The 25,159-nt window shown below is 48.7% G+C and overlaps 1 protein-coding gene across 2 annotated transcripts in view; it reads right to left on the reverse strand.

Annotated features, from left to right (window-relative positions):
• Kcnn3 (potassium calcium-activated channel subfamily N member 3) overlaps positions 1-25,159 on the reverse strand; it is a 149,309-nt gene that overhangs the window by 40,119 nt on the left and 84,031 nt on the right. For both annotated transcript variants that reach the window (XM_032897952.1, XM_032897953.1), the window contains exon 3: positions 19,871-20,289. In XM_032897952.1, coding sequence (XP_032753843.1) covers positions 19,871-20,289 — 419 coding nt within the window. The remainder of the gene's footprint in view (positions 1-19,870; positions 20,290-25,159) is intronic.

Below are 25,159 nucleotides of genomic sequence, written 5' to 3' on the forward strand. Positions count from 1 at the left end.
CCTGTGGAGACCTCCCTTGTTCTGGGTTCTCACTTGCTTTCTCCCATAGGAAGAAGGTTCAGAGCAACTGTAGTGGAGATGACTTAGCCTGAAGCACAGGGGGAACAGAAGCCAGGGAACTCTCCAGCAGCACTCCTTTGTCGCCAGGAAAAACAGGAAGGAAGGAGGGAAGGAAGGAAAGAAGGAAGGAAAGAAGGAAGGAAGGAAGGAGGGAGGGAGGGGGGGAGGGGAGGAGGGGGAGAGAGAGAGAGAGAGAGAGAGAGAGAGAGAGAGAGAAAGAGGGAAGAAAGGAAGGAAGGAAAGAAAGAAGAAAGAGAGAAAGAAAGAAAGAGGGAGGGAAGGAGGGAAGGAGGGAAAAAGTAAGTCAGTCTGGGAACTGTTAGCTTTGACTAAGGAGCCAAGAACTGTGTCCTTAGACTGGGACTCCCACCTCCCTCTCTGGCACTAAGGAAGGCCTGACCCTCAGCCAACAGCTATTTCTTTTTCTTCCCCATGACCTGTTCTCACACTCCTGGATGCTGCTCACACTGGCCCTCCTGTCTGGAGACCCCTGTGGGCAGAGGACATCACCTCCTTTAGACTTTCTACCTAAGTGCCCTCTGAGCTTGTCAGCTCCCTGTAACTTCTCAGCACAGGCCTTGCCCCGCTGGTCCTTGGCCCAGCCCCTCAGCCAGGTTAGTGGCACCAGGCAAACTATTGAAAGAGGCAGGCACAAACAGGAGCTTTGGGAGAAATGGCATTTCAAGTTTGTCTCATTTCTTTCCTCTATGGGCCTCTGCTGTCTTTGATTTTTAGTCAACTCCACTTGCCCAGGGCCTCTATCCGTGTCTGGGAGTCTTCTCTCTCCAGGTTGAGCCTTTCTTGACACCTGCTGTCTGTCGCAGTGTTACTTGTAGGCAAAAATAAAAGTAGTTGGGAGTCTTGCAACAAATATTTTCTCTGTAATCCTGGTAATGTTCTATTTCCCACTTTATTTCTGGAGATATCTCCATGAGGCAGGTCGGGCCGGGTGGTAGCTTTATTTTAAGGAAGAATGACCATTGTTATCTATCGAGTCCAGCACTGAGTCGTGTGCCAACTGCATGCACTCCCAGATGTGAGAGAGGAGTTCTCATCATTTCTTATTTACTGATTGGAAACTCAGTTCAACCTAATATTTACAAAATAAAACATTCGCTTGAGGATACAGGTGCACGCTATAATCCCAAAGCTCGGGAAGCTGAGACAGGAGGATCAAGAATTTGAGTATAGTCTGGGCTACATAGTAAGCAAGTTCAAGGCCAGTTTGAGCTACACAGCAAGACTTGGTCTAAAATAGAAAACAATAACAAATGGATGGAGATAAACCAGAGGCAGAGCACTTGCCTAGCACATGCAAGGTCCTGAGCTCAACCTTTGGCACCTCCAAAAAGTAAGTCAACAAAGCATCAACTGAGTGGTTGAACCGAGAATAAGCTTGCTTTGCCCAAGTCCCCAGTCCTGTGTTTAGCCTTATTACGCCTCCAAGAAAGCAAAGGCCCAGGGAATTAGGATGGAGAGGTTTTTGGGGACTTCCTCCTTTCTGGCTTCTGAGCCTGAATCTATGAAAAGGACCCTTGTAACTTAGAGCTAGGGTTGTCCTGTTCAGCTGTGTGGGTTCTGTAGAGCCCCAGGAACTGACATTCACAAAGGCTTCAATGGCACCCCCTGGAGGGAACTCCTGCAGAGACACTGGTCCTGGATAGAGCCCCAAAGGAAAGAAGGGAGGTTTCTTCTCAGAGAATGAAAAGCAGGCAGGCAGGCAAACAAATGTCTCACCTAGACAGGGTTCGTGTGGGAGGGAGGTGGAGATCACTCTGTGGCCAAGAACAGACAGAAACAGAAGGAGGGATGCCCTGGAAAGGGTTTCCTTGTTCCTTTACCCAAGGGCAAGGCATGGGAGCTTTGGATGGGAGACCTCTGCCATTGAGAAGTAGAATGCTAAAGGGGAACCCTGGAGGCCAGGGGTTGTGGGTGGGAGAATTCTAGGGCACTAAGTTTGCAGTTATTAGAAAACCATGGAGAGAGAAAGGGGTTGTTGTAGAAGCGTCTGGGCCAGGCAAAAGACAGAGCTAGCCTTTGCCCTCAGGGACGAGGCGTGGGGTTCCCTGCCTATGCTATCTCCTTCTAAAATGTTCCCACAGGCCTGGCCATCATGTATTTTCAAGCAAAGGGTGTCTAAGTGTTGGGGGTTGTAGGTTCTTAGGAGCTATCTCAGGTCTGCCATTCCCATTGCCAGTTCCCTGAACCTTTACTTGGCGTGATTAGCCGGAAGGTTCTGGAACACTTCTCAGATGCTGAAACTCAGCACTTGTGAAGAAAAGGATGGTGAGAGCCAATCACACCCAACTTAGCCCCTCAGGACGAGTTTTCTTGCTGGACAGGCTTTTAAGTCTTCAAAGATGGCATGCCCCACCACCCATGGGAGCAGCCCCTAGAAACAGGGCTCCTGGCTGGAACTTAGGCCACAACCTTGGGCCTCTCTATCACCACATAGGGTGCTGCTGTTAGAACTCCATTTTCCTGCCTCTTGAACTGAGAGGTGCTTGCTGAGAGAAAATGAGAAGCAAGGCTAAGACAAGATGACCCACAGAGATTTCTGTCAGGTGCAGGGCATGGAGGAAGGTGTGACATCTGTCCTGCTTGGGACCTATCACTCGGTCTGCTGTCCTCATTGTAGATGAAGGACAGGGTCTGTGAGTGCTGGCCCCCCCATCTCCGGGTGGCTGTGATCTTTGGAGCACTGTCTTGCTTCCACCCAGCAGGGCAGATCAGGCAGAACTGAGCATCTACTTAGCCCTTAGCCCTTAAAGGCCATCTTTGAGAAGACAGACTCATAAGCGGCTTGTCTCGAATCAGCTCGTGATCACACTCGGGCTTGGTGCCAGATGCCTTTACCCACTGAGCCATTTCTCTGGTACCTGTTTCATTTTAAAATCCCATTCTATCTCCTGCCCTTTCTTCCCCTCCCACTCTCAAGGCAACTATCCCTGGGCTGGCTACACAAGCAGAAGCCAGGAGACCTGTGGCAGGAAACAAGACGACACCAACACCAGAGGTCAGCTCAGATGAGAGCTTTCAGGCTGACCTTGCCTTAGGCAGCCACCGCAGGTGCCTCCCAAGCCAGTAAGTGACTTCCAAAAGTCTCTGATGGCTCCCAAGTCAGTACTTTGACCATTGGCCATCCACAAGGATCCATGACAGGACAGTAGAACAAGCTCTGGCAGCAACACCACTGAAGAGTAGGAATGACTACACTCAGAGTTATGCAAACAAGTCTGCCAGTCTGTCTGTCTGTCTGCCTGTCTGTCTGTCCCCTTCCTTGGTCTCCCCATCATTACTCAAGAGAGGCCTCAGAATTCCTTGGTCCCAGTGTCCCTGGCCCCAGCTGTTTTAGAGGGAGCGGCCACACAGAAGAAGGTGCTTATAGCATGTTGCTAGGCAACAAAGATGTTGCCTGAAAACTACAGCCCACCTCTGACACTTCACAGGACTAGAAACCTTCAGATGAGAGCAACAAGGCCTGGAACAAAGGAGATGGAGAGGGAGGGAGAGAGGGAGGGAGGGAGGGACGGAGGGGCGGGGAGCTGGAGCTGGGGAACCCCAGGGAGGAGGGTGTGAGCTCGACAGGTGTGCAGAGCCAAGCTCATGCAGATGGAGGAAGCAGTGACTCAACACACTGAGGGAGTCCAACCGGGAGCCCAGCCCGGAAGCTGGCTGGTTGGTAGCTCCCTGCAAGGCCTCCTCTCTTTTGTGCTGATCCTGTCTACCGGGGAGGAGGTTTCATTAAAGAAGATGGTGGTGGTGACTGACAAGTGGTTTTTATTAGTGACTGACAAGTGCTTTTATTGAACAATGGCCTGATTCTCCACTGACTTTCAAAGAATCAGAGTTCTATTCCAACGCAAAGATGGCCCCAGCCAGCATCCACACGGGGCATCTATTTGCTTGTTGGCCTAGGCACCCTGGCTGCCCAGGGTACCCCAGCCAGGTCAGACCCTGCCTTATACACCTCCCCAAGCCTCTGCGTGTCTAAGTGGGAGGATGACTCCTGTCTTACTCCCTTCACAGAGTGCTGGGAAGTGACAAAGAAGACGGGGGACCAGGTACAGAGCAGCACATTGTCTATTGCAGAGCAAGCCCTGCTGCTGAGAGGGCAGTGCTCTGGGAGGCCTTGTGAGATGGACTTGCCAAGAGCTGTCAGAAGCAACCCTACAGCAGCTTCAGCCATGGTGAGAGAGGCCCCAACTCAGGCCTTAGGGTTTCCATCACTGACGTGGAGGTGAGCTGCAGTGTCGGTGAGATCACTGGTCGTGTGAGAAGTCAACCTCCTGACAGAGACTGCAGCAAGCACCAGCAAGCAAGAGCTCGCTCTTCCTCTCAGACCTCCGTGTCTGGCTGGGTCCCAGTGCTCTCCCTGCGGTGTACTTTGACAAGCTAGTCCCATGGTGGCGGGCTGATAGTCACAGGAGGCAACAGTCTAACTTCTGAAGTAATGGACAGTTCAAGATATGTCTATTCCCCGCAAAAAAAATCTATAACTGAAAATGTAAACAAGGGCAAAACTCATTAAGAACGATGCTAAGGAGAACAATGGTAGCTGACAAAACAACTAATTAAAAGCCACTGACCAGGCAACCACAGCACTCATCTGACTCTGTAGTGTGACAATATAGGTGTCGACTGTACTGGTTTGGTTATGAATTGCCCGGGAAAAGCCTATCCAATCACACTTCCTAAAGAACAACAGGCCATTTCCATCCTCGCTCCCTTATGAAAATCACTATTGTGTTGTTGTTTTTTGTTTTTTTTTCAAATCACACCAATCACAAAAGCTTCCGAGACAGCGGACAGCATGCCCTAGAGAAGTTGTAAAATAAGGTCTTGGCTCCCCCGCAAGACAGAGCTAATTCATTCTTCCTCTCTTTCCCTCCCTCCCCGTCTTCCCCGGTTGGGCACCCTAGGCCTCAGGCCTCCACTGCCAGAGCCCTGCGTCTTTATCCACAGAGGGGGTTCCCCTGCTCTCATCTTGCCCACTCGCTCTGTGGGTCAGCAGTAGCAGGAAAGCGTGTGAGGTGTGTTTTGGGGTCCCCAGCATCTGGTGGCTCTTCCATTTCTTGAACCCACCTAGGGTGTAAGCAGGGCAGGCTCCCATCTGTAAACCAGGAGCATGGGCCCTGCAAGGGAAGGGTCGGTGGACTGGTGGAGAGCCAGCCACAGTCACAGGCTCAGAACAGAGGGTGAATGACTGGCCCGAGTTCGTGCTCTTTGAGGCCATGGGCCGGGCTTGCTTTCTCCCCCCCTTTCCTTGTCTCCTTACCCTTCTCTTCCCTATCCCACCTCTACTCCTGTCCCTTCTCTTCTCTCCTCTCCTCTTTTCTCTTTCCCCCTCCCTGCCGTCTTGTGTGTGTGTGTGTGTTTGTATATGCACATAGACTACACACATGCATGTTCACCCATGCACGTTCATACCCACACATGCATATGTACTATACATCTCTCTGTGTACACATACGTGCCATGTGTGTATGTGTGCATACAAATAGATGTGTATGTGTACATATGTGTTCATGTGTGTTGTGTGAATGTACATGTGTGTACATGCATGTGCTTAAACACATGGATGTGTATGTGTACATATGTGTATACTATGTGTGTGTGTGCATGTGTATACACATCACGACACATTTGAAGGATGGTTAGAGGACAGCTCACTGGATTTGGTTCTCAGTTCTTTACCTTGTGCCATGGAGGTTGGCAGGCTTGAATGTAAACCCCTTTCCCACTGAGCTATAATCAGCAGGCCTTTCCTGTCTGGTGTGTTTTTAAAGACAGATCTTACTATGTAGTCCCGGCTGGCTGAGCATTCAGTCTCCCTGCCTCTGCCTCCCAGCCCTCATGGATGCTGTAACACTGGCAGGCCCCACTATGGCAGCTTGGGCCCGGGCAGGTTCACTATCAACAATAAAGCTCCCATGAAGAGATCTGTGGTGTTACTGCCGTCACTGCTAGAACTCAGCCGGTTAATCGTGGGTCACTGGCCTTGGGCAGTGGAAGCTGGCGGACTCTAACCAAAGAGTATGAATTAGCCTTCTGGTGGGAACACGGGAAGCTTCTGAAGGGTAGAAGAGTGTAGCAGAACCCAAAGCTTCTATGGACAGGGAGGCAACAGGGGGCGGGGCCAGCAGGTGCAGAGGAAGGTGAATTTGAGAGGAATTACAGACAAGAAACACAGAGCTTGAAACCCCTCGTGGAGGATTGGATTGGTTTGGCACAGACACAGGATAACTAATAATGTTGCCTTTGGAGACAGTTGTGTCCCAGGAGTCCATTTTTGCAAACCTAGGAGTAAGCTATTAACATAAGTGATAAAGACACCATTTCCCCAGCCCCAGGAATGAGCAGTGTGAGTGGTGCACCTCCATAAAGAGAAAGCAGAGAGCCATTCTTCCTCCTGAGGGCTAGCAGGTGGGTGTGGTCACAGGGGCTCCAGCAGCCCTTGTGGATCAGTGTGAAGTAAAGCCACGCCTCCAGCTCAGCAGGCCAACAAGGGAGGAGCCTCTGTCCCTGACATTTTCAGATGCCATTCTTGCTTACACTGACCCTTTTCCCATCTCCTTTTGCCCCTCCAAAGCTTTACTATTTTGCTTAAAGTTTTGTAATTTCTTTGCCAGAGTCAAAACTCTAATATGATGGACAAAAACAGATAAGGCTCCTGCGGGGGTGTGTAGGGGATGTGGGGGGGGGGGACCAAGAGTTAAAAGCAGTGAAGCAGGGCTGGAGAGATGGCTCAGTGGTTAAGTGCACTGTCTGCTCTTCCAGAGGTCCTGAGTTCAATTCCCAGCAACCACATGGTGGCTCACAACCATCTGTAATAGGGTCTGATACCCTATTCTGGTGTGACTGAGGACAGCTATGGAGTACTCATATAAATAAAATAAATAAATCTTTAAAAAGCAAAAAAAACAAAAAACAAAAAACAAAAAACCCAGTGAAACAGAGAGTTTAGGGTTGTGTGAGGGTCTGAGCACAGACCCAGTGCCTGGGGCACCAGTGCATAAGACACACAGGCATCGCTCCTCACCAGGCACAAGGATGTATTCGGGATGTAAGGCTCTAAGTCACTGTGTCCCTCGCTTGGCCTGCTGTGGTGGTTGCTTTCTGAGAGATTTCCTCGCTCATGAGGCACTGGTGAAGGTACCAGTCACCTCAATGGCTTGGCTGACTCTCTCATTGGAAACTATTAAAAGGTTTCTGTAGCACTTAATTTAACGTCAACCCTCAACACAGTGCTCTGTCCCCCTGGGGCTGAGATGGCCATTCCCTGCTGCAGGGTCCCTCTTATGGAGATGAAAGACACAGTGGGGTCTCAAGGACCAAACAAAGCAGCCAATGGTTGAACATGGGAAGCTTGGCAGAAGACAGAGTCCATGTCTGGAGTAACATCAGCTGGGAGATAGACATGGATTTTTTTCCTCATGGAACCTCACCCCTTCTTCCACCGCCATCTAAAGAGCCCCGGCCTGGCAAACTTTGAGCACCGCCCAGAGCCCAGCCCTTCAGGTAGCAAGAGTCCTTAGCACCCACTGTAAGAAAAAAGCAACTTTTGCTTCTGTGACTGGATACATTGTGGCTGGAAAAGAGCTGTACAATGCCACAGTCCTGTGGGTATCTCCAAAGCAGACATTGGGAGCAAAAAGATGTCTGCCAAAGAGAGGAGGGAAACCCCACAGTTGGTAGCACAGGCTGGTGTGTTGAGAGAAGCAGAGCTTCCCAGGACAGGGATGCTCCTGCAGAGCTCACCCATCAGCTGCCCCTGTACCCAGAGTTCAGCAGTGCCCTTGTTAAGAGACTTTCCTGATTCCCATCTAGGCTCTTCTAAGAGATACAACTGATAATTAGTGTACATTTAACATAAATAAAAGTCTGAAGAAAATAGTAACAAATATTCAGTTTCCCTCTTTAAGTGTCAAAGAGCAGGGATATACTGCAAAGGAAAAAGAAAACCAAATGTGAATGAGAAATAACAGAAAGAGAAACTCAGCTGTGGGGGAAAAAGTGATGACAAGGAGATTCAAAGTAGAGACTTGGGTCTAGTGCCCTTGGGACTGGTGCCCAGCGCTGAAGTCACCCCAGCTGCAGCTGGCTCAACCTGGGCGTGGCAGCACACTGCAAGGGTCACTCTGCTCTGGGCTCAAGGGAAAATTGGGTGCCGCTTCCCCTGTGGCCAGGCAGGTACAGAACGAAAGGTTTCTCTCCCAGGCCCTGCAGCTCAGTAGCAGGGGCGGAGGAGTCTGCAGGAGTCAAGGGAATGACAGCCGTGCATTCCCTCACCTTCCTTTGTAGGAAAGACCACAGCCTCTTTTTCTGTGCTTTCTGAATGCACCCTAACTCTCAATGTTACCTACCTATCTTCCCACCAAGCAAGCTGGCATCTGCGAGCCCCATCCACCCACTCTGTGGTGTCACAAGCCCAGGACACAGTCGCTTCCAGAGAAGCCCCCAGAGAGATGACCCGTAAGGCTCCTGTCTTGCCACCCTCCCTGTTTCTAAGGCCATTGGCTGCTAGATAGGAAGGGGAAGCCTCTGACAGGAACTCTTTGGTATCCTTCCAGGGAAATTAAATGTGGAAACTGCACCAGTCGACCTTACTTCCCAAGCCCTGTTGACATAACACAAGGGTTATAAATGCAGGGCAGCCCTGCTGCTGACTGTGCTTGCCTGTTTGCCTTGGCTACCCCTCTCAAAGAAGTGAAACTTACCACCTTCCTGAAAGGCTTTGGATTGTGCGGTCATATTCTTGACCCCAAACATATATATATATATATATATATATATATATATATATATATTCTTGTAAAACTGCAATAAGTCTAATGAAAAAATAACATTATATCCCATGGAGAGAAGAGCTTGCATTTACATGTGTTCTGTCTGTGCGTGTGACGGGCTGATGTCCTGTATGTGCTCCTCTCTGGATCTTACAGAAGACTCTTTTCCCACATCAATGTAATCATCGAAAGACTGACCTGTAAACATTGTTGCCTGGGAACTCCCTGTAAGCATGAACGGTGTCTTATTGAAACATGCTTTAAAAGACTATTTTTAGTTTATGTGCATGGGTGTTTTACCTGCCTGCATGTAAGCGCATGCAGTGCCCAGAGAAGTCAGAAGAGAGCATCAGATCCCCTGAATGGAGTTACAGGTTTGTCAGCGGCCATGTGCTGTGGGTGCTGGGAACCAAACCCAGAACCTCTGGCAAGCAGCCAGTGCTCTTAACTGCTGAACCACTCTCTCTCCAGCCCCTTTATTTAAGCATTTAAATCCTACATGTTCACTTCATTTCTGATTCTTTGATATTATAGACAAACATCACATTGAAGACTCTTGACTATCAACTGATTCTTCCAAAGAATTTTCTAGAAAGAGACTTACTGGGTTAAAGACATAGATCTCAAAGGCTTCCCAACAATGTTGTTTCCAGAAAGATGGTGCTAAACTCCCTGTTTGCTCTAGTGTGAGACACCACCCCACCCCACTACCCACAGGAAGACCTTAACAGCAACAAGTTTAACTTGTGGAAAACTCTTGGTTAGCAGTGGACGCACTGCATTTCATGTCTTCTCTGTGTATGTTCTCCGTTTTGCCTGCCTTCAGCAGGGAGGTGAACCGTGGCTGATTTCCACCATTGCTTTGGACAATGAGACATTTCTCTCTTGTCACGTTTGTTGCAATTATCTTACTTAAGTAACATTTGCTTTTAAATAGATTTTTTTTCTTGAGGCATGTAACCCAGTCTGATCTTAAATTCACTCCTGATCCTCCTACCTCTACCTCCCTAGCTCTGGCATTACAGAGAAGGATGACCATATCTAGTTTATTACATAGAATTATTATTTAATTAATTAATATTAACATGCATGCTGTATAATATAAATAAAATAATTAATAATCTATATTGTGTGTACAGGTACTTTGCCTGCATGTATGCCTGTACACCATTGGTATGCCTAATGTTTGTAGAGGTCAAAAGAGGGTGTCAGATGCCTTGGAACTGGAGTTACAAATGGCTATGAGCCGCCATGTGGGTACTAGAAATTGAACTCAGGTCCTCTGCAAGTGCAGCCAGCGCTCTTATAAGCTATCTCTCCAGCCCTGGTTCCGATATTTTAAAGGACAGAAATCTAAATTTGTGTTATGGTATAATCAAATATGCCTGCTTCCTTTCACAGTTCTCTTCTGAGATGCTCTGCCTAACATTTCTCTTCACCCCAGGATTGATTAAATATTCACTTTGATTTCTGGCTCCTGCTCATGGTTCTTCTCTTATATCTACCCGACTCTTTAATCTACCTGGAATTTATTTTGTTGGCTGATGAGAGGTAGCGTGCCAATTTGATATTTCATCCAAGCTTCCAATTTCCCCACAAATGTTTATTGAGTAATCTATTGCTTCCTAATTGGTTTTCTTTCTCCATGATTGGGTTTCCACACTAGGATCTATCTCAGGTTTTTCCATTGTGTTTCATCGATCTGACATTACTGGGCTCTTTAGTAATGAGTAATGCCTGAGGGACTTAATTATTCTTTGTTTTATAATACATTTTAATGTCCATAGGGAAAGTCCCCTCCTGGGCTTCTCCTGTACGAGCCAAACTGCTCTCACTTACTGATTAAAGTGCCCTAGGAATCACTCATTGTTTTCCCTTAAAATTTCTAATTTTGTTTTCCAATACAGCAGAAATTGTTTAAATTTATTAAACTTGTCAACTTTCAGATTTATAAATCCTATTTTAAAAATTTATTAGTTCCTGTTTCTTCACTGTAAATTTAGTCTGCTCCCATCTAAGGTTTATTTCATCCTTCTAAAAAACATAATTTCTTTTCCTTCTTCTCCTTTTCTCAGCTTTTTGAGACAGAATCTTGGTATAAAGCCCAGGTACTCAATGTGTAACCCCTATTGGCCTAAAGATAATCCTCCTGCCTCAGGCTTCTGACACACGTGCACAGACATGCGCCACAATATCTTCCTTTTTCACTTTTAAAACAAAATATGTATTTATTTTTGTTTTATGTATAGGGGTGTTTTGCCTGCATGGACATCAGTGTAACACATCTGTGCAGGGCACAGAAAGGCCAGAAGAGGGAGTCAGATCCCTTAAAACTGGAATTAAGGACGTTTGTAAGCTGCCATGTGGGTGTTGGGATTTGAACCTGGGTCCTGTAGAAGAGCAGCCAGTTCTCTTAACTACTGAGCCATTTCTCCATTATCTTTTACTTTTTAATAATGAAAACTGTGAGAGTACTTTCCATCTGAGTACATCTTTGATCAGGTCATTAGTCTTGAGATAATTCTCCATGAAAACTTTTAGTATTTCGGGTTTTCTTTTTTCTTTTTTGTACATGTGGTGTATGTGCGCTTGCGAGTGCACACATGATCGCTGAGGTGCATGTGTGTATATGGAGGTCCCAAGTTAAGGTGGGACGTCTTCCCCAATCCACCTCTACCTTATACACCGAGCCAGGGTCTCTCAGTAAAGCTGAGGCTTTTCCTTTTGGCTAGTTTGGCTCTCCAGCTTGCCGGGAGATCCCCATCTCTGAGGATCCGAAAGCCACACCCACCTGGCTTTGATGTGGATCCTGGGATCCAAACCTGATCCTCTGCTTAAGCGACAAGGGCTTTATCACCAAGCCATCTCTCCAGCCCCCGGATTTTCAATCTTATTTTTCTGGACAAAAGTTAACCCTGTGTTATGATACTGCTATCAGAATTATTTTATTTCATGTACATGGGTGTTTTACCTGCATGCATGTCTGTGTGTCCCTTGTAGGCGTAGGGCCTGCAGAGGCCAGAAGAGGGACTCAGATATCCTGGAACCGGAGAGCTGGGAGTTAAACCCTGGTCCTCTGAAAGAGCAGCCAGAGCGCTTACTTGATCAGCCGTCTCTCCGCACCCCCTCAATCCGAAATGTTAAATGATTCCTATGAACCACAGAATAATCTACGCTGTGAAGCCAGCCTGTCTCCACTGCCCTCTGCCTTAAATTTACATAACTCCTCTCTCTTACTTTGTCGGGGTCCCTTCTGCTTTCGGTTCCTCTTTTTTAAAATAGCACGAAAATAACTTCTGCTTTGAAATCTCATCAAAAGCAGGGGACACTGTGTCTTAATTGAGGAGGTAAAGTCTTTTTACATTGGTTTTCTCTCATCTGGTTTAATGTTTCGGTTTCGTCTTTATGTTTGGCCGACGAGTCACTGCTTCTTCTGCCTTAGCTTGGTGGAGCCGATGTTTGCACCATGCGCGTTGCTTCACCTCCTGAGGTCTCGGCTTCATCCTATGTGGATGGGATGTCACAGCTCCCAGGCCTCACATAGGCGAGGTACCATTTGAGTGTTGACACTCTGAGGTGGTGCTGTTTCTATCCTTACTGTATGATTTTGTAAGTCCTGCTTGTGGGAGCTGGAGCAGCGGCTCAGTGGTTAGGAGCACTGGCTGTTCTTCCCGAGAACCAGGTTTGATTCCCAGCACCCAACTGTCTCTGACTCTAGTTCCAGCGGGGATTTGATGCCATCTTCCGGCCTTCGTGGACACTGCACATCTGTGGTGCACTGACACAGACCAGCAAATGCCCACATGTAAAAAATAGATAGATAGATAGATAGACAGACAGACAGACAGACAGATAGATAGATAAATCCTATTTTAAATCCTAACTTGAGGTCACCTTAGGACTTAAATTATGATTCCAACTATATTTTTCTAGTTACTGAATTTGAATCTTAAGGATTAAAATACTCTAACATCAGACGATGAATTCAAATGTTTTTTATTAAACCCTTCGAGCCCTTGTCTTTTAAACATTTAACCTAAAGATTTGTAATCCTTAATTATTGTTCAATTATTTTATTTTGTTTCGTGCACCTCGTCTGTAGCATCTACTTTTCCTTTGACATTAAAATTTAGTTTGACAATCATGCGTAGCTCTGTCCATGAAAAGCTCTCTGGCTTTCACATCAGTCTATTATTAAGATCTTTTTACATTTTAGTTTTATTTTATGTGCATTGGTGTTTTGCCTGCATATATTTCAGAATGAGTACGATGGATTCCTGCAACTGGAGTTACACATGTGAGCTGCCATGTGGGTGCTAGGAATTGAACCCAGGTCCTCTGGAAGAGCAGCCAGTGATCTGAATCACTGAGTCATCTCTCCAGCCCCTATTATTAAGATCTTAATAGTGAGTCTTTTGTTGTTTCATTCAAATGACAGAGTGGGTCACAGACTGCAAACTCTGTCAAGATGTCCTACTGACTCTTAAGATTTAGCAGATCTGAGGAAAACAGTTTCGTTGCTCATGTGACTCTAGGTTGGCTAATCTTATGATTTAATACAATTCCAGAAACAGTAGTGAATATGTTTAGGGGTGGTCCCTACTGCTCTGCTGACAGAAAGAAGATAATGTCTTAGTTTGACCTTTCTGAGTCTACCAACTCCTTGCCTATCTGTCCGTCATTCTGGAAAAGTTTTCTTCATGTATATCTTTGGCTATATTTCTGTCCAAACCTTGACTTCATAGCCTCCATCTTTGTTAATCACATTTTACTCATCTCTTAGATTCTAAAATAGCTTTTTAAAATATTCATCATTCATTCATTTATATTTCTGGAAGAAGGCAGGTGCCACAGTCCATGGAGGTCAGAGGGCAACTGCAGAAGCTGGTTCTCATCCCACCACACGCGCTCCCAAGCTCTGACTCAGATCAGGCAGGAAACGCCCTTACCCATGAGTGCTCTCTTTGGCCCTCTGGGGAAGCTTCCAAGTTGGCCCTCTACTTTCTACATTTTAAGAAGATCAACATCACCAATGTGGGTTTTCTTTTTCACAAAACCAGTTTTGACTTTCCAGTGCCCTGAGCATGTGCAAGTGTGCTTTCCTTCCTCCACTGCTGTCTTCTTCATAACAGAGACTGCTTGTTACTTTCTCGTGCTTCGAGGCCTAGCTAATCTTCCAAGGCTGCTTCAGGTATCCCACAATTAACGTTCTTTGGCATCTTCGTGGTAATTTTTCTCTTCCTTACTGGGGAGCAGGACCACCTTGACTGGTTTCTTCTCATTTCTCCAGCTAGAGGTAGGACTAGAGGTGAGCTCCCCGCAAGGCATAGGATCCTTCCTGATCCATCATCCGATTCTCTAGTCAGTCATTCACAAACGTTTACAAGCACAGACTTCCAACAGTAAAAAAAAATTTTAGCATATATCATCCTCCTTTGTGTGTGTGTGTGTGTGTGTGTGTGTGTGTGTGTGTGTGTGTGTGTGTGTGTGGGTGTGTTGAACACCTGTATATTAAATACAGGCTTAACTCAAATTATCTTAGATAAAATAGCTATGTCTAGAAGCGCTTACCATTTTCACATAGTTCCCACCTATGTGGAAGGTCCACAGTGGAGTTTGTGCCTCACCAAAGGTCCCCACAACCACAGTCCCAAGCCCCATTCTTCAAGCCCTTTTCGGCTAAGCTTTCTTCAGCTCAGCATGGGGGCTTCCTCAGTGAGCTGCATCCTGTAGATAAGCTCCACACTGCTTTCTTTAAGTCACAGCCATGGCCACGGCCCTCTGTTCCTTCCTGCTTCTGCCTCAGAGCTTCACCAATCACCAACAGAGAACAATAATATGGGTTAGAGCTGGGCATTGGCGCCTTATGCCTTTAATCCCAGCACTTGGGAGGCAGAGGCAGGAGGATCTCTAAGTTTGAGACCAGTCTGGTCTACAGAGTGAGTTCCAGGACAGTCAGGGCTACACAGAGAAACTCTGCCTTGAAAAACAAAAGCCAACCAACAAGCCAGACAAACAAAAACCAATAACAACAAAAAAGAATGTAATTTGGTCCTTCTTTCTCCTCTTCTTCCTCCTCTTCCTCATCCCCCTCCTGCTCTCCAGCCACAGTTCTGAGAGTCAATCCAGGGTCTCCTCCTTGCTAGTCAAGTATTCTCCCCTGAGCTATAACCCCAACCCGAGAATGACCCGGTTCTCTCTGGTTCTACAGGCAAGATCTTTAAATTTAAATTCCTCATTAAAATACCTGCATAAAAAAATTAAAATTCACACAGTCATAACCAAACACCTGCTGACAAGGCCTGAGACCCTGAGACAGGCAGCCTGTGTACAGCCTGTGGAGCCCTGGTGGGGAAGAATTCAAAAGGGCCCAACCAGATAAGAGGTTGGAGAGGGTTTGCTTGCAAAGCAAGACTCAGCCCATGTTTGTGCTGTGGAGGCCTCTCTGCCTCTTCCGAGGAGATAAACACTCATAAGTAGGCAGCGAGAACTTCGTTCACAGAGTGCAGGGAAAGCTACCTTCCCAGGCCTGGCACACTGGGACCTGGGGCCTCCACTGTTCCCCTTCCACTGCAGCTTGGCATTTGACAGTGTTTAATGAGGAGGTTCCTGGGGTGGCCCTGGGAGGCCTGTGGGAGGTGGGCACGCAGCCAAGAGAATCCTGGAGAATGCTGAGTGCTGCAACTGTCAGGCTCCGTCCGGAGGCAGTGATGTAATGCATCTCTGGGGTCCCAGCAAAACAAGCCGCCGATGTTGCTGCTGCCCTCCTGGCAACCAGGGGTTGCTCTCCCAAAACAGGGCTCCTCTGTGCCATTATTAACTCCCGTCTGCCCTTGGCAGGAGGAGATGTAAAAACATTTATTGTCCCATAAAAGCCAACCCCAGATAGAAGAAATGACTTCTAAAGCACATCTTGCTAAAGAGGATTTCCATAGCAACCTCAGAAGTGTGTGCATACAGCTAGAGACAGGTCCGGCTGATGGAGACCACCTGAGCCGTGTGTAAACCCTGGTCAGGGCAACAGCAGCCAGAGCAGGTTCTAGACCCTGTCATGGTGTGTAATGCCATTGACAAGCCGCCTCCTCTAACACCAAAGGTGACAGAGCCATCATCCGATCAAACTGAGAGAGATCGAGATCATCTTGTCATAGCCTCCTCCCACCCTGGCTCAACCCTTCAGTCCCCCAGTACAGCCCTTGTCTCAGTGTCTCAGCCAGTCATGCCTATTTGACCTTGGAAAGCACAGGGTCACCTTCAGATCTAAAAGAAACTGGCTGGCCACAGCAAGGGAAGAGCTTTGCCTGCGTGCCTGAGTTCTGTACATATCTCACAGTCCTATAGGTCAGATTCTGGGCCAGAGTCAAAGACCAAGAGATCGGGGGACAGAAATGTTGCATGTGGGGAGGCTCTCATGATCAGCACAGGAAGCGGGGCACAGACTAGGTGTGGCACAGTGGTAACTGAAACCTCCAGTGACTTCTTAGGGACCCCTGGAGTCTGATGACCCTAGACTGGTATCCCTTAGAACAGTGCTTCTCCGCCTTCCTAATGCTGTGACCTTTTAACAGAGTTCCTCATGTTGTGGTCACCCCCCAACCACAAAATTATTCCACTGCTGCTTCATAACTATAATTTTGGTACTGTTATGAATTGAAACATAAATATCTGATATGCAGATGTCTTGGGTAAACCTCTGTGAACGGGTCATTCAAACCCAGTAGATGAAAACTACTGCTCTAGCAGGAAAAGGGGCCTTAAACTCTATCAGTGGGTTCCTGCCACCTCTGAGTAAGGGGCGTGCCCTGAGTCAGGCAGCTCCCTTGAGAGGTGGCCTTTTCACAGGCAGCACAGTACCAAGTGGAGGCGATTGGTGTTCCAGTCAACAGGGCAGAGTAGGTGCACTGTGATATCCACTGTACATACACATGCACACACAAATGTGCATGGGCACCCACACAGGTACACAGGAGCATACACACGTGAGCAAACATACATGTATGTATACACATGTATGCACACGAATAAAGACTTCATTGAACATAAAGTCAGCCCTGGAAACAGCATGGCAAAGCGATCGAGGACACGGACATCAGAGGAGCCCAAACGACAAGTCTGGCGTTCTTATGTCACCACAGTAGCCCTCAGACCTCAGACTGGGGACATGGCTACGACAGTCTAGAGCACAATTTCCTGTCCCTGCAGGATCCATCCTGGGTTAACAAGAGAAATTTGAAGTTTGGTATTGAACTCATGCTTATATTCTAACTGCTCACTTAGGAGCCCTGTGACCTCAAACTACTTACTTTCCAGCAGCCAGCTCTTACGTGAGGGCAGTCGACTAATCCTGTCGGGTTAGGCTGGGATAGCATGAAGCATGAGATACGAACCAGAACAGAGTGAGAAGCGGGAGCCAGGCCATGTTCCTGTGCTCAGCACCACGTGTGCCTAAGCCGTGCCTGAGCCTGTGATCACAAAGCCTTTTCCCTAGAGGGCAGACCGTGGGAGGCTCTGGCTTTCTTTGTTTCCTGATGTTCAGCGGAAGCTCATAAGTCACGTTTGCAAAGAGAACAGCTGGGGATTCTGTAGCAGCACAGGCAAACCAGGGCTAATCTTGTCTAACCTGGGCTAACAGAGACTAACACAGCCTAATGCAGTTTAGTGCACACTAACTTAATGCAAATCTAACCAGATAAGTCCAGCCTGGACTTGGAAGCTTTAAAGGGTGTTCAGTATCAACTAAGATCCAAAGACTTCTGAAAACAAGGACCTTCAAAACGTGGTATTGTTCAGAAATGAATAAATAAGTCACCATACTCAGGACAGTTTCAATAAACAATGAAGCTCACTTGCCAACATCTGGTCGTTCATCTGAACAGGCAGCCAGCTTGTTCATCTGAAATGCATGCCCGACAAGTATTCATGAAATACATGTATTTCAAACAGACAAGCTCAAGTGCCCCAAAGGGCTACACAAATTCAATCGCCACTGTTGGAAACGTTGGCTTCTGATGGTTAGACATAAAACAGGGTGAGTATCAGTGGACATTTGGTAGGAGTCTGTCTACTCTGGTTATTAAAAAAGGCGACCACAAAGATCTGTGTCTGGGGATTGCGCAATGCATGGCAAGGTACAGTTTGCAAGGATGGCTTTGCTCTAATAGCGAATCCTGCAAAGCACTTATCATTATCCTTCATTCACTATTGAAGCCCAGGAAGGCGGACTGACGGGTACTCCTCATCAGAGAGTCTCACAAGGCAGCCAGCACGGTAGTGCACACCGCCATCCCAGCATGGTGAGGCAGGAGGAGGGAAAGTGGAAACAGGACAGAGGGATCGCAAGTTCACAACCAGCCTGAACTACCCTGCCTCAGACAAACAGCAGAACAGTTCCATGAGGAGTTGGGGATTGGAAGCAAAGCACCACTTTCTCTGTCACAGGAAAGTATTCGCCTGAGAAGGTTTGTGAAGAGCTGTATGGTGTGGATCCCTGCTTGTAAAAGAACTTAGCTGCTGAGCTGTGGTGAGGCTCTAAATAGCCAGGTGGTATGACTTTGGGCTCTCCATTCCCTAATACTGACAGTCACAGCTTGGCTCTTAGAGGCTGCTCCTCTCATGTAAGGGCCATGTACTGGCAGCATGATGCCTGTGTGTGAAATCAGAAAGCCATACGTACTGGCTGACTACCCCAAAGCCAGCGGGGAAATCTCACTCATGGCTCCCCTGTGCTAACTATTAAGCCAGCTCTCTGCTCGAATTCTCTGCCTTGTTTTATCTCTGCCCAGAGATGGGTATAAGGGGGATCTGACAGTCAAATCGTAAGTGCTGATGTATTAAGAACAGCTACCAGGATCTGCGTAAGCAGCGTGGCTTTTTCTCTGTGCCTTCCCACACCGAGGCTCTCTACCTCAAGACTGTGGCTTTTTTTTTTTCTATTTATTTCAGGTGACGCTTACTTTAAAAAGAGGAAACCACAGCTTCTCAGGCTGACTCTACACATGAAATCTGACTAGAATGAGACACAGTCAACTTGAAAAGGACAGGTGTCACCAACAGGGCACCAGGGGTAAAGTGGGGAGATAGTATCATACTAAAGGGGAACCTCGAGTGTGAATGCTCTGGGAGAGGTCATGGCAGAGCCCTAGGTCTCTGGGAGGCCATCAGTGGTCCTCTGAGTCACCGCCCAGCCCCCTAAAGTCTCAGTCTGTCTCACCAGCACAGTGAGCCTCCAACTTTAAAGTGCACATGAATCACAGCGAGACGTTGCTGAAATGCCACTGCTGCTTCAGTAATTCTGGGGTTAAGCCCTGCGCTCTAACGAGTCTCCCATTGATGCTGATACTGTTAGTCAGTGGACCAAAACTTGCACAGAGACATATTACCAGAGGCGTGTGATTTAAAAAAAAACAATGTGTGGGCAAAATAATTACATGAGGAAATTTGAACAAAGCAAAAACAAATAGGCTTCATTACTGCAGGGCTTATCAGAGCCCTTTAAACGTTTGCCAGCAACATTAATCTCCAGGAGGAGGACATACAGAATCTTGTAAATAAATACTGAGCAGGGGTTAAGGATGTAACCAGGAGGCTAAAAAGATAGCTCAGTGGTTAAGAGCGCTGACTGCTCTTCCAGAGGTCCCGAGTTCAATTCCTGCAACCACATGGTGACTGGAGACCATGTGTAATGGGATCCGATGCCCTCTTCCAGTGTGTCTGAAGAGAGCCAGAGTGTACTCACACACATTAAGTAAATAAATAAATAAATATTTTTAAAGGGGAGGGGATGTAACAAGAAGGCTTTGACACTTTGGTCTAAAGAAACACAAGTTAGTTACGTATATTTTTTCCCAGCTTACCTGGGTTCCAATGTTTCCATATTCCACACCAGTTCCGCCCTCTTCTTCTTGCTCTCATTTTCTCCCTTGGGGTAGCTGAGAGCATTCCAGCCTCCTCCATCAGACCTTAGACCTGGACATTCCTACTCCTCCTCCCCCCCCCCCACACTCAGGGTCTCCCTGCAATACCTTTCACAGACTCTCACAGTCCAGGCAGCGATGATCCACAGAGAGATGCTGAACACCAGCAGCACCGTGCCCGGGCAGATGGTCATGAGCGTCTTCATGACGAATCGGGTGTTGAAGTTGATCTTGTTGAGGGCCCCGATGCTTCGGGATGAGGCATCCGTGAAGAGCTTGCTATGGAGCAGCATGACTCGGGCGATCAGGTATAGGCGCAAGAACATGGGGATGGACAGAATAATGTCCACGTCGGCCTCTGCCCGAGAGGGGGTGTAGGAGAAGGCCAGGCGAGCCGTCCAGAAGAACTTGTACTCTCCAGGAATCGGGTGGATGGCGCACACCAGCATCTCCAGGCTGATGTAGAGGATGCGCTCATAGGTCATGGCTATCCGCCAGTCATCTGCACCATTGTCGATCACAAAGAGCTGGAGGAGAAAGAGCACATTAGTGTGGCCAGGACAGGTGAGCAGGAATGTCACAGAAGAGGCAGGGAGGGGAGGACCACCTCAGGGACAGGCTAGGAGTCTGCCCGTGTGAGGGCTCCTGTGGAGAAGACATGCTTGGGTCCAGCTGGACGTCTTAGCTAAGACACCCAACCCTCTGAGTCTCACTTCCTCCTCTGGAAGTTGCTGCCTACAATATTGTCATGATTGTTTGTGACAAGGTCTCATTCTGTAACCAGCTAGCCTCAAACTCATGGAAATCCACCTGCCTCAACTTTCCCAGTTTTGGGATTATAAGAATAAGACAGCACCAGCATATCAAACTAGATATTGAGATATATAATAAGAAAGAATACATTTGGTCCTCACCTTGGCTGAGGCATGCAACTATTAAAACCCCAGGAGTGGGCTGGGTTATAGCAGAGCCTGCACAAGACATGGGGTTTGACCCCCAGCAATACGCACACATACACACATGTGCACATGCACATATACACATCATACATACATACCCACACCACATACACAAACACACATGTGTACATACATGCATACATGCATACACAGAGGGGGGAGGAGGGAGGGGTAGGGGAGGGGGGAGGGAGAGAGAGAGAGAGAGAGAGAGAGAGAGAGAGAGAGAGAGAGAGAGAGAGAGAGAGAGAGAGCCAAAAATGATGAGTCTTTGGGGCTTGTTTTGTTTGAGACAGGGTTTTACTATGTAGTCCTGGCAGACCTGTGTTTTGTAGACTAAACTAGCCTTGAACTTACAGAGATCCATTTCCTGCTGCCTCCTAAGTGCTGGGGTTAAAGGTATGCACTTTGCTGTTGTTAGGTGCTAGGGTTTAAGCCTAGGGTCTCCTACAAGCCAGGCTGGTGCTTTTGCTGTTGAGCCACACCTCCAGCACAGTCAGAGTCAGAGTCTTCCAAAGGCCCATGTCCTGACTGGCCAGCCTCTGGATGGAAGCAAGGAGGAGAATGACTACCAGCCCCACCCTCCCTAGCGGCTGACCATCAGTGGCAAGTGATGTCATCAAGTGTGCTACACAAAGAAACTTCTGCCGAGCCCAAGGACAAGGTTTGGAGACTTCTGCATAGCTGGCCACATGGAGGCACCTGGGAGGCAGCCTGCCCACAGAAGCCCCAGCAGCTTCGCACCCTTCCCATACTCCTGCCCTGGGAACCCATTCCAGCCTGCTCAGCAGGCTTCTCTGAAACACCCAGAAGGATAACCGTGCAAACGTGTCCCTGAGCTGTGCAGCTGATCCCAGCAGGTCATGGGAGCCCCACCTCTCAGCTCAGTCAGCCCCATGTGGACTTTTGAAGTGTGACAGAGCTGAAGGGCCAGGCCAGTAAGTAGCCAGTGTCATTTAATGTAACTTCAAATAGAATGGTAAGGCTGGGTTAAACTGCGGGGCACCCCTTTGGTGTTCGTGTTCGGCGTGTGGACAAAACTCTCACAAATTGGAGCTGCAGAGATGGCTCAGCCATTGAGGACACTGACTGCTCTTCCGGAGGACCCAGGTTCAAATCCCAGCACCCACCTGTAATTCCAAGATCTGACACCTTCACACAGACATGCAGGCAGGCAAAGCACCATTGCACATAAAGTGAAAATAAATAAATTATTTAAACTCCCCCAAATCCAATGAGCAGAGGGAAGACAGCCCGGGGAGAGCGCTGGGTCTCTTTCTGCCATCCACTGCCAAGTCCCTTCCAGCATGGAGGATCCAGCCTCCTCCTGATACTCTGTGCTATGGAGGATTAAGAGTGTTTTGTATTTAAAGGGGACACATGAGCAAGCAAAGCCCATGTCTGAGTCTTGGCACTGGTGGAGATGGTTCCTCTAGCACTGAGCTTACAGGGCAGCCAGGTCCTGACCCCCTCTCTGAAGGGCAGCAAGTGTCTGCAGTCCACTCAGGGTAATGCATCGAGCGTTCATTGCATGGCTCCTGAGCCTGCTGTTAACCGGCTCTGGAACCCTGGGTGAGTCGCTGAACCTCTCTGCCTCTCCATCCTCCTGCCTGGGGATGTGTCATCTGCGGGAGAGGCTACACCGGGTGCGTCGCACACCTCACATACAATACTAGATCCGAAGTGCAGCAGACCTGCCGTGCTCCCATCCCGCTGTTAGTGACCATGAGCAGAGCAGTGACCATTAGCTATTGTTAGTATCAGCCATGCCGTCTTTTCAGCCTTACTAAGGTTAGCATCTTGGTCTTTCCGTACAATGAGGGCTGGGTTCAGCCATGTCTCCATCCTTCCCAGCACCAGTCTTCCTCAGAGCTCTGAATCCTGGGGCCATGTCATGAGGACCCACTCCGGCAGGCTTTCCCTGGGTACCTACTGCTGCCTTACACATACTCAGGTGACAGTCACATCTGGGGAAGGCCTAGGCTTTGTCCCCGAGGGAGCCCCACCATGGGGTCCCACTGTGTTTGATGGCTGTTCAGGAGCTCCACTTTGGTCTTTCAGCAAACTTGGTCTCCTCTGGTCACAGCAACTCTGTCCCAAGCAACTGGGGCCTGCATAAGGTTGGAGCTATAACCAGGACAATGGAGGTACCCACCACACCCTCTATCTCCCTGGCTGCCACCTGCTGCCATGCACCCCACGTGTTCTGCCCAGATCCCCAAGAGCTGCTGCCCTCCAGCATGGCTTCTACTGGCCTTTAGGGGAGGCTTAGGGTGGAGGTCTTGTGGCCTAACTTGGCTGGCGTTTTGAGGCAGTGAGCCTTGGAGGACAGGCATCCCCACTTGCACACCCTGAAAGGACAGTGACCCCTGAATCCTGCCTGGGACCGGTTCTGAGAGGCCGGTGAACAGTCAGGATGGAAGAGAAAGAAGCTAATGAAGCAATGGAGGCTGGAGAAAGACGAGCTTAGCCTCAAATCCAGCATTCACGAAGGAGAAAAGACAGCTGCGTGAGGAGTTGAGGTCTGGTCCCAGGTTAAATGAACTAGGACTCCTGCCCTGCCTACTTCTGCCTGCGGCAGGTGCCTCTGCCTCCTCCAAGGGCTGGGCCCCACCCTTCTGCCTTGAAGGCAATCACTAAGCATCCCCCCCACCCCTTTCCACAGCCTTCCCACGAGTCCCTTCCTCCAAGGAGAAGTCTCACGCTGCCTGAGGCCTCCAAGAACAAAGCCTGAGAGTCAGAGTCCCTGGCACAGCAGCTACAAGTAGAATGCAAACAGGTGAGTCACACGAGGTAGACAGTGTGTGTGCGTGGTGGAGGGCTGTGTGGAGATGTGCTTTCTTGCTTTTAGTGTCTGCCGGTGACATTTGCGTGCTGCAGGATCAAGTTCCAGACATCCCAGCAGCCCACTGGGAGGTAAAAGGGGTGGCTGGGAAGTGGGCCTCACTCCGACCTCCCTGAGCCTCAGCTTCCCCTCTTCCTGTCCTGTGACCGTACAGGGCCATAACAAATGTGAAACTCAATAAGGTCATAAACCAGTGTTCAACAAACATATGAAAGGCCCGCTTGCCTGTTGGGAGAGGGTAAAGCAAAACCTCCATGCAAGGCCCCTGGGTGAAGCTCAGTAGGGGAAGCAGAGGCCACCCTGGGAATGCCTGGCTCAGGGGCCTCTCGTCATGAGTCATCTGTGAAGGGAGAAGGCACCAGCACAGTGTCAGGGGAGACCTCTCTCTCAGTGCAGTGCAACCTGGGTTTTCCCAGACACAGATTCATCAATTAGAAAGACAGATCTACGGCCATTCCAAGGTGTCTGTCTGCTCCTAACTGCTATCCAACAGCCCGAGTCATGGCAACATGACTCTCTGGCCAAACTCTTTAAATACAAAATTAAAGCCTTCCATCCAGTAATAAAGAAGCACATTCAGTTGCTATAGTAACTGGGTTCACGCAGTAGGAACTGAAGCAATGAGTAACAGATCCCTTTGATTGCTAGGTGGAGACCGAGCTGGTACATCATCTAAACTGAAGGACAGGGTCTCCACTGAGCTACCCAGCTCAACAGGAAGGAGCTGGCGTGGGGCGCTGTCCTCACCAGCCTCTCAGTTTCTTGATGCCAGGAAGATGGGTGCAGGAAGGCAGAGGCTGAGGAGCTGGCTGGACCTCCCACAGCCGCGTGTTGGACCTCGGAGTCGGCTTGACTGCCTCCATTAAGGGACACCTGTTCCCCAGCGCTCACTGACTGTCCTCTAGATGGATCACAGAGGCGGCTGCTGGGGCATTTACAAGCAGTGTGGATCTGGGGAGGTTGTTTGGAGTAGAGGAACAAGGAGAACTATTTCAAGCTGCAGACTCAGAGTACCTGCTAGACAGGCATCATGGCAGGGTTTGATGGCCCCGCAGAGCCGGGCATCTCCCAGAACGTCCGTGGCTCTCCCACACAGGACAGCCCTGTGCCTTCTACTCCTGGAATCACAGCTCTGCAGTGTGACCTCGCTTCCTGCAGATGCACCTTGCAGCTCCTCGGCCTCCTGCCCATTCCCTGCCAATCACAAATTTCATTTACTTATTGGTCTTTACTGCATTCCCGTCTGTCCTGTCACTTAGAGCAGTGGCTGTCAAAGCCGCTGCACTTCAGAGCCACTTTGGAGGCCTGATAAAATCCCCTTTGCCTTCCTTGCACAACAGCAGTTTAGCAGAAGAAAGGGGAGGGAGGGAAAAGAAGGGAAAGAAAAGCATCTCTCTGCCAAGGTCCATCCTCAGACCAAGCCTGGATAGGTGGGAGGGGAGGGCTAATGTCTGAACCTGTGGGAGGTGGTGGGGGAGGGAGGAGCTCCCCTCCCCCACTGGATTGTTCATACACTGGATTGTTATTTTCTGATATAGCACCTGTTGTATAGCCCAGGCTGCCCTTGAACTTACAATCCCCCTGCCTCAGCCTCCT

The sequence above is a fragment of the Rattus rattus genome, chromosome 3 (genome assembly GCF_011064425.1).
Source record: "Rattus rattus isolate New Zealand chromosome 3, Rrattus_CSIRO_v1, whole genome shotgun sequence".
In the NCBI taxonomy this organism is placed as follows: Eukaryota; Metazoa; Chordata; class Mammalia; order Rodentia; family Muridae; genus Rattus; species Rattus rattus.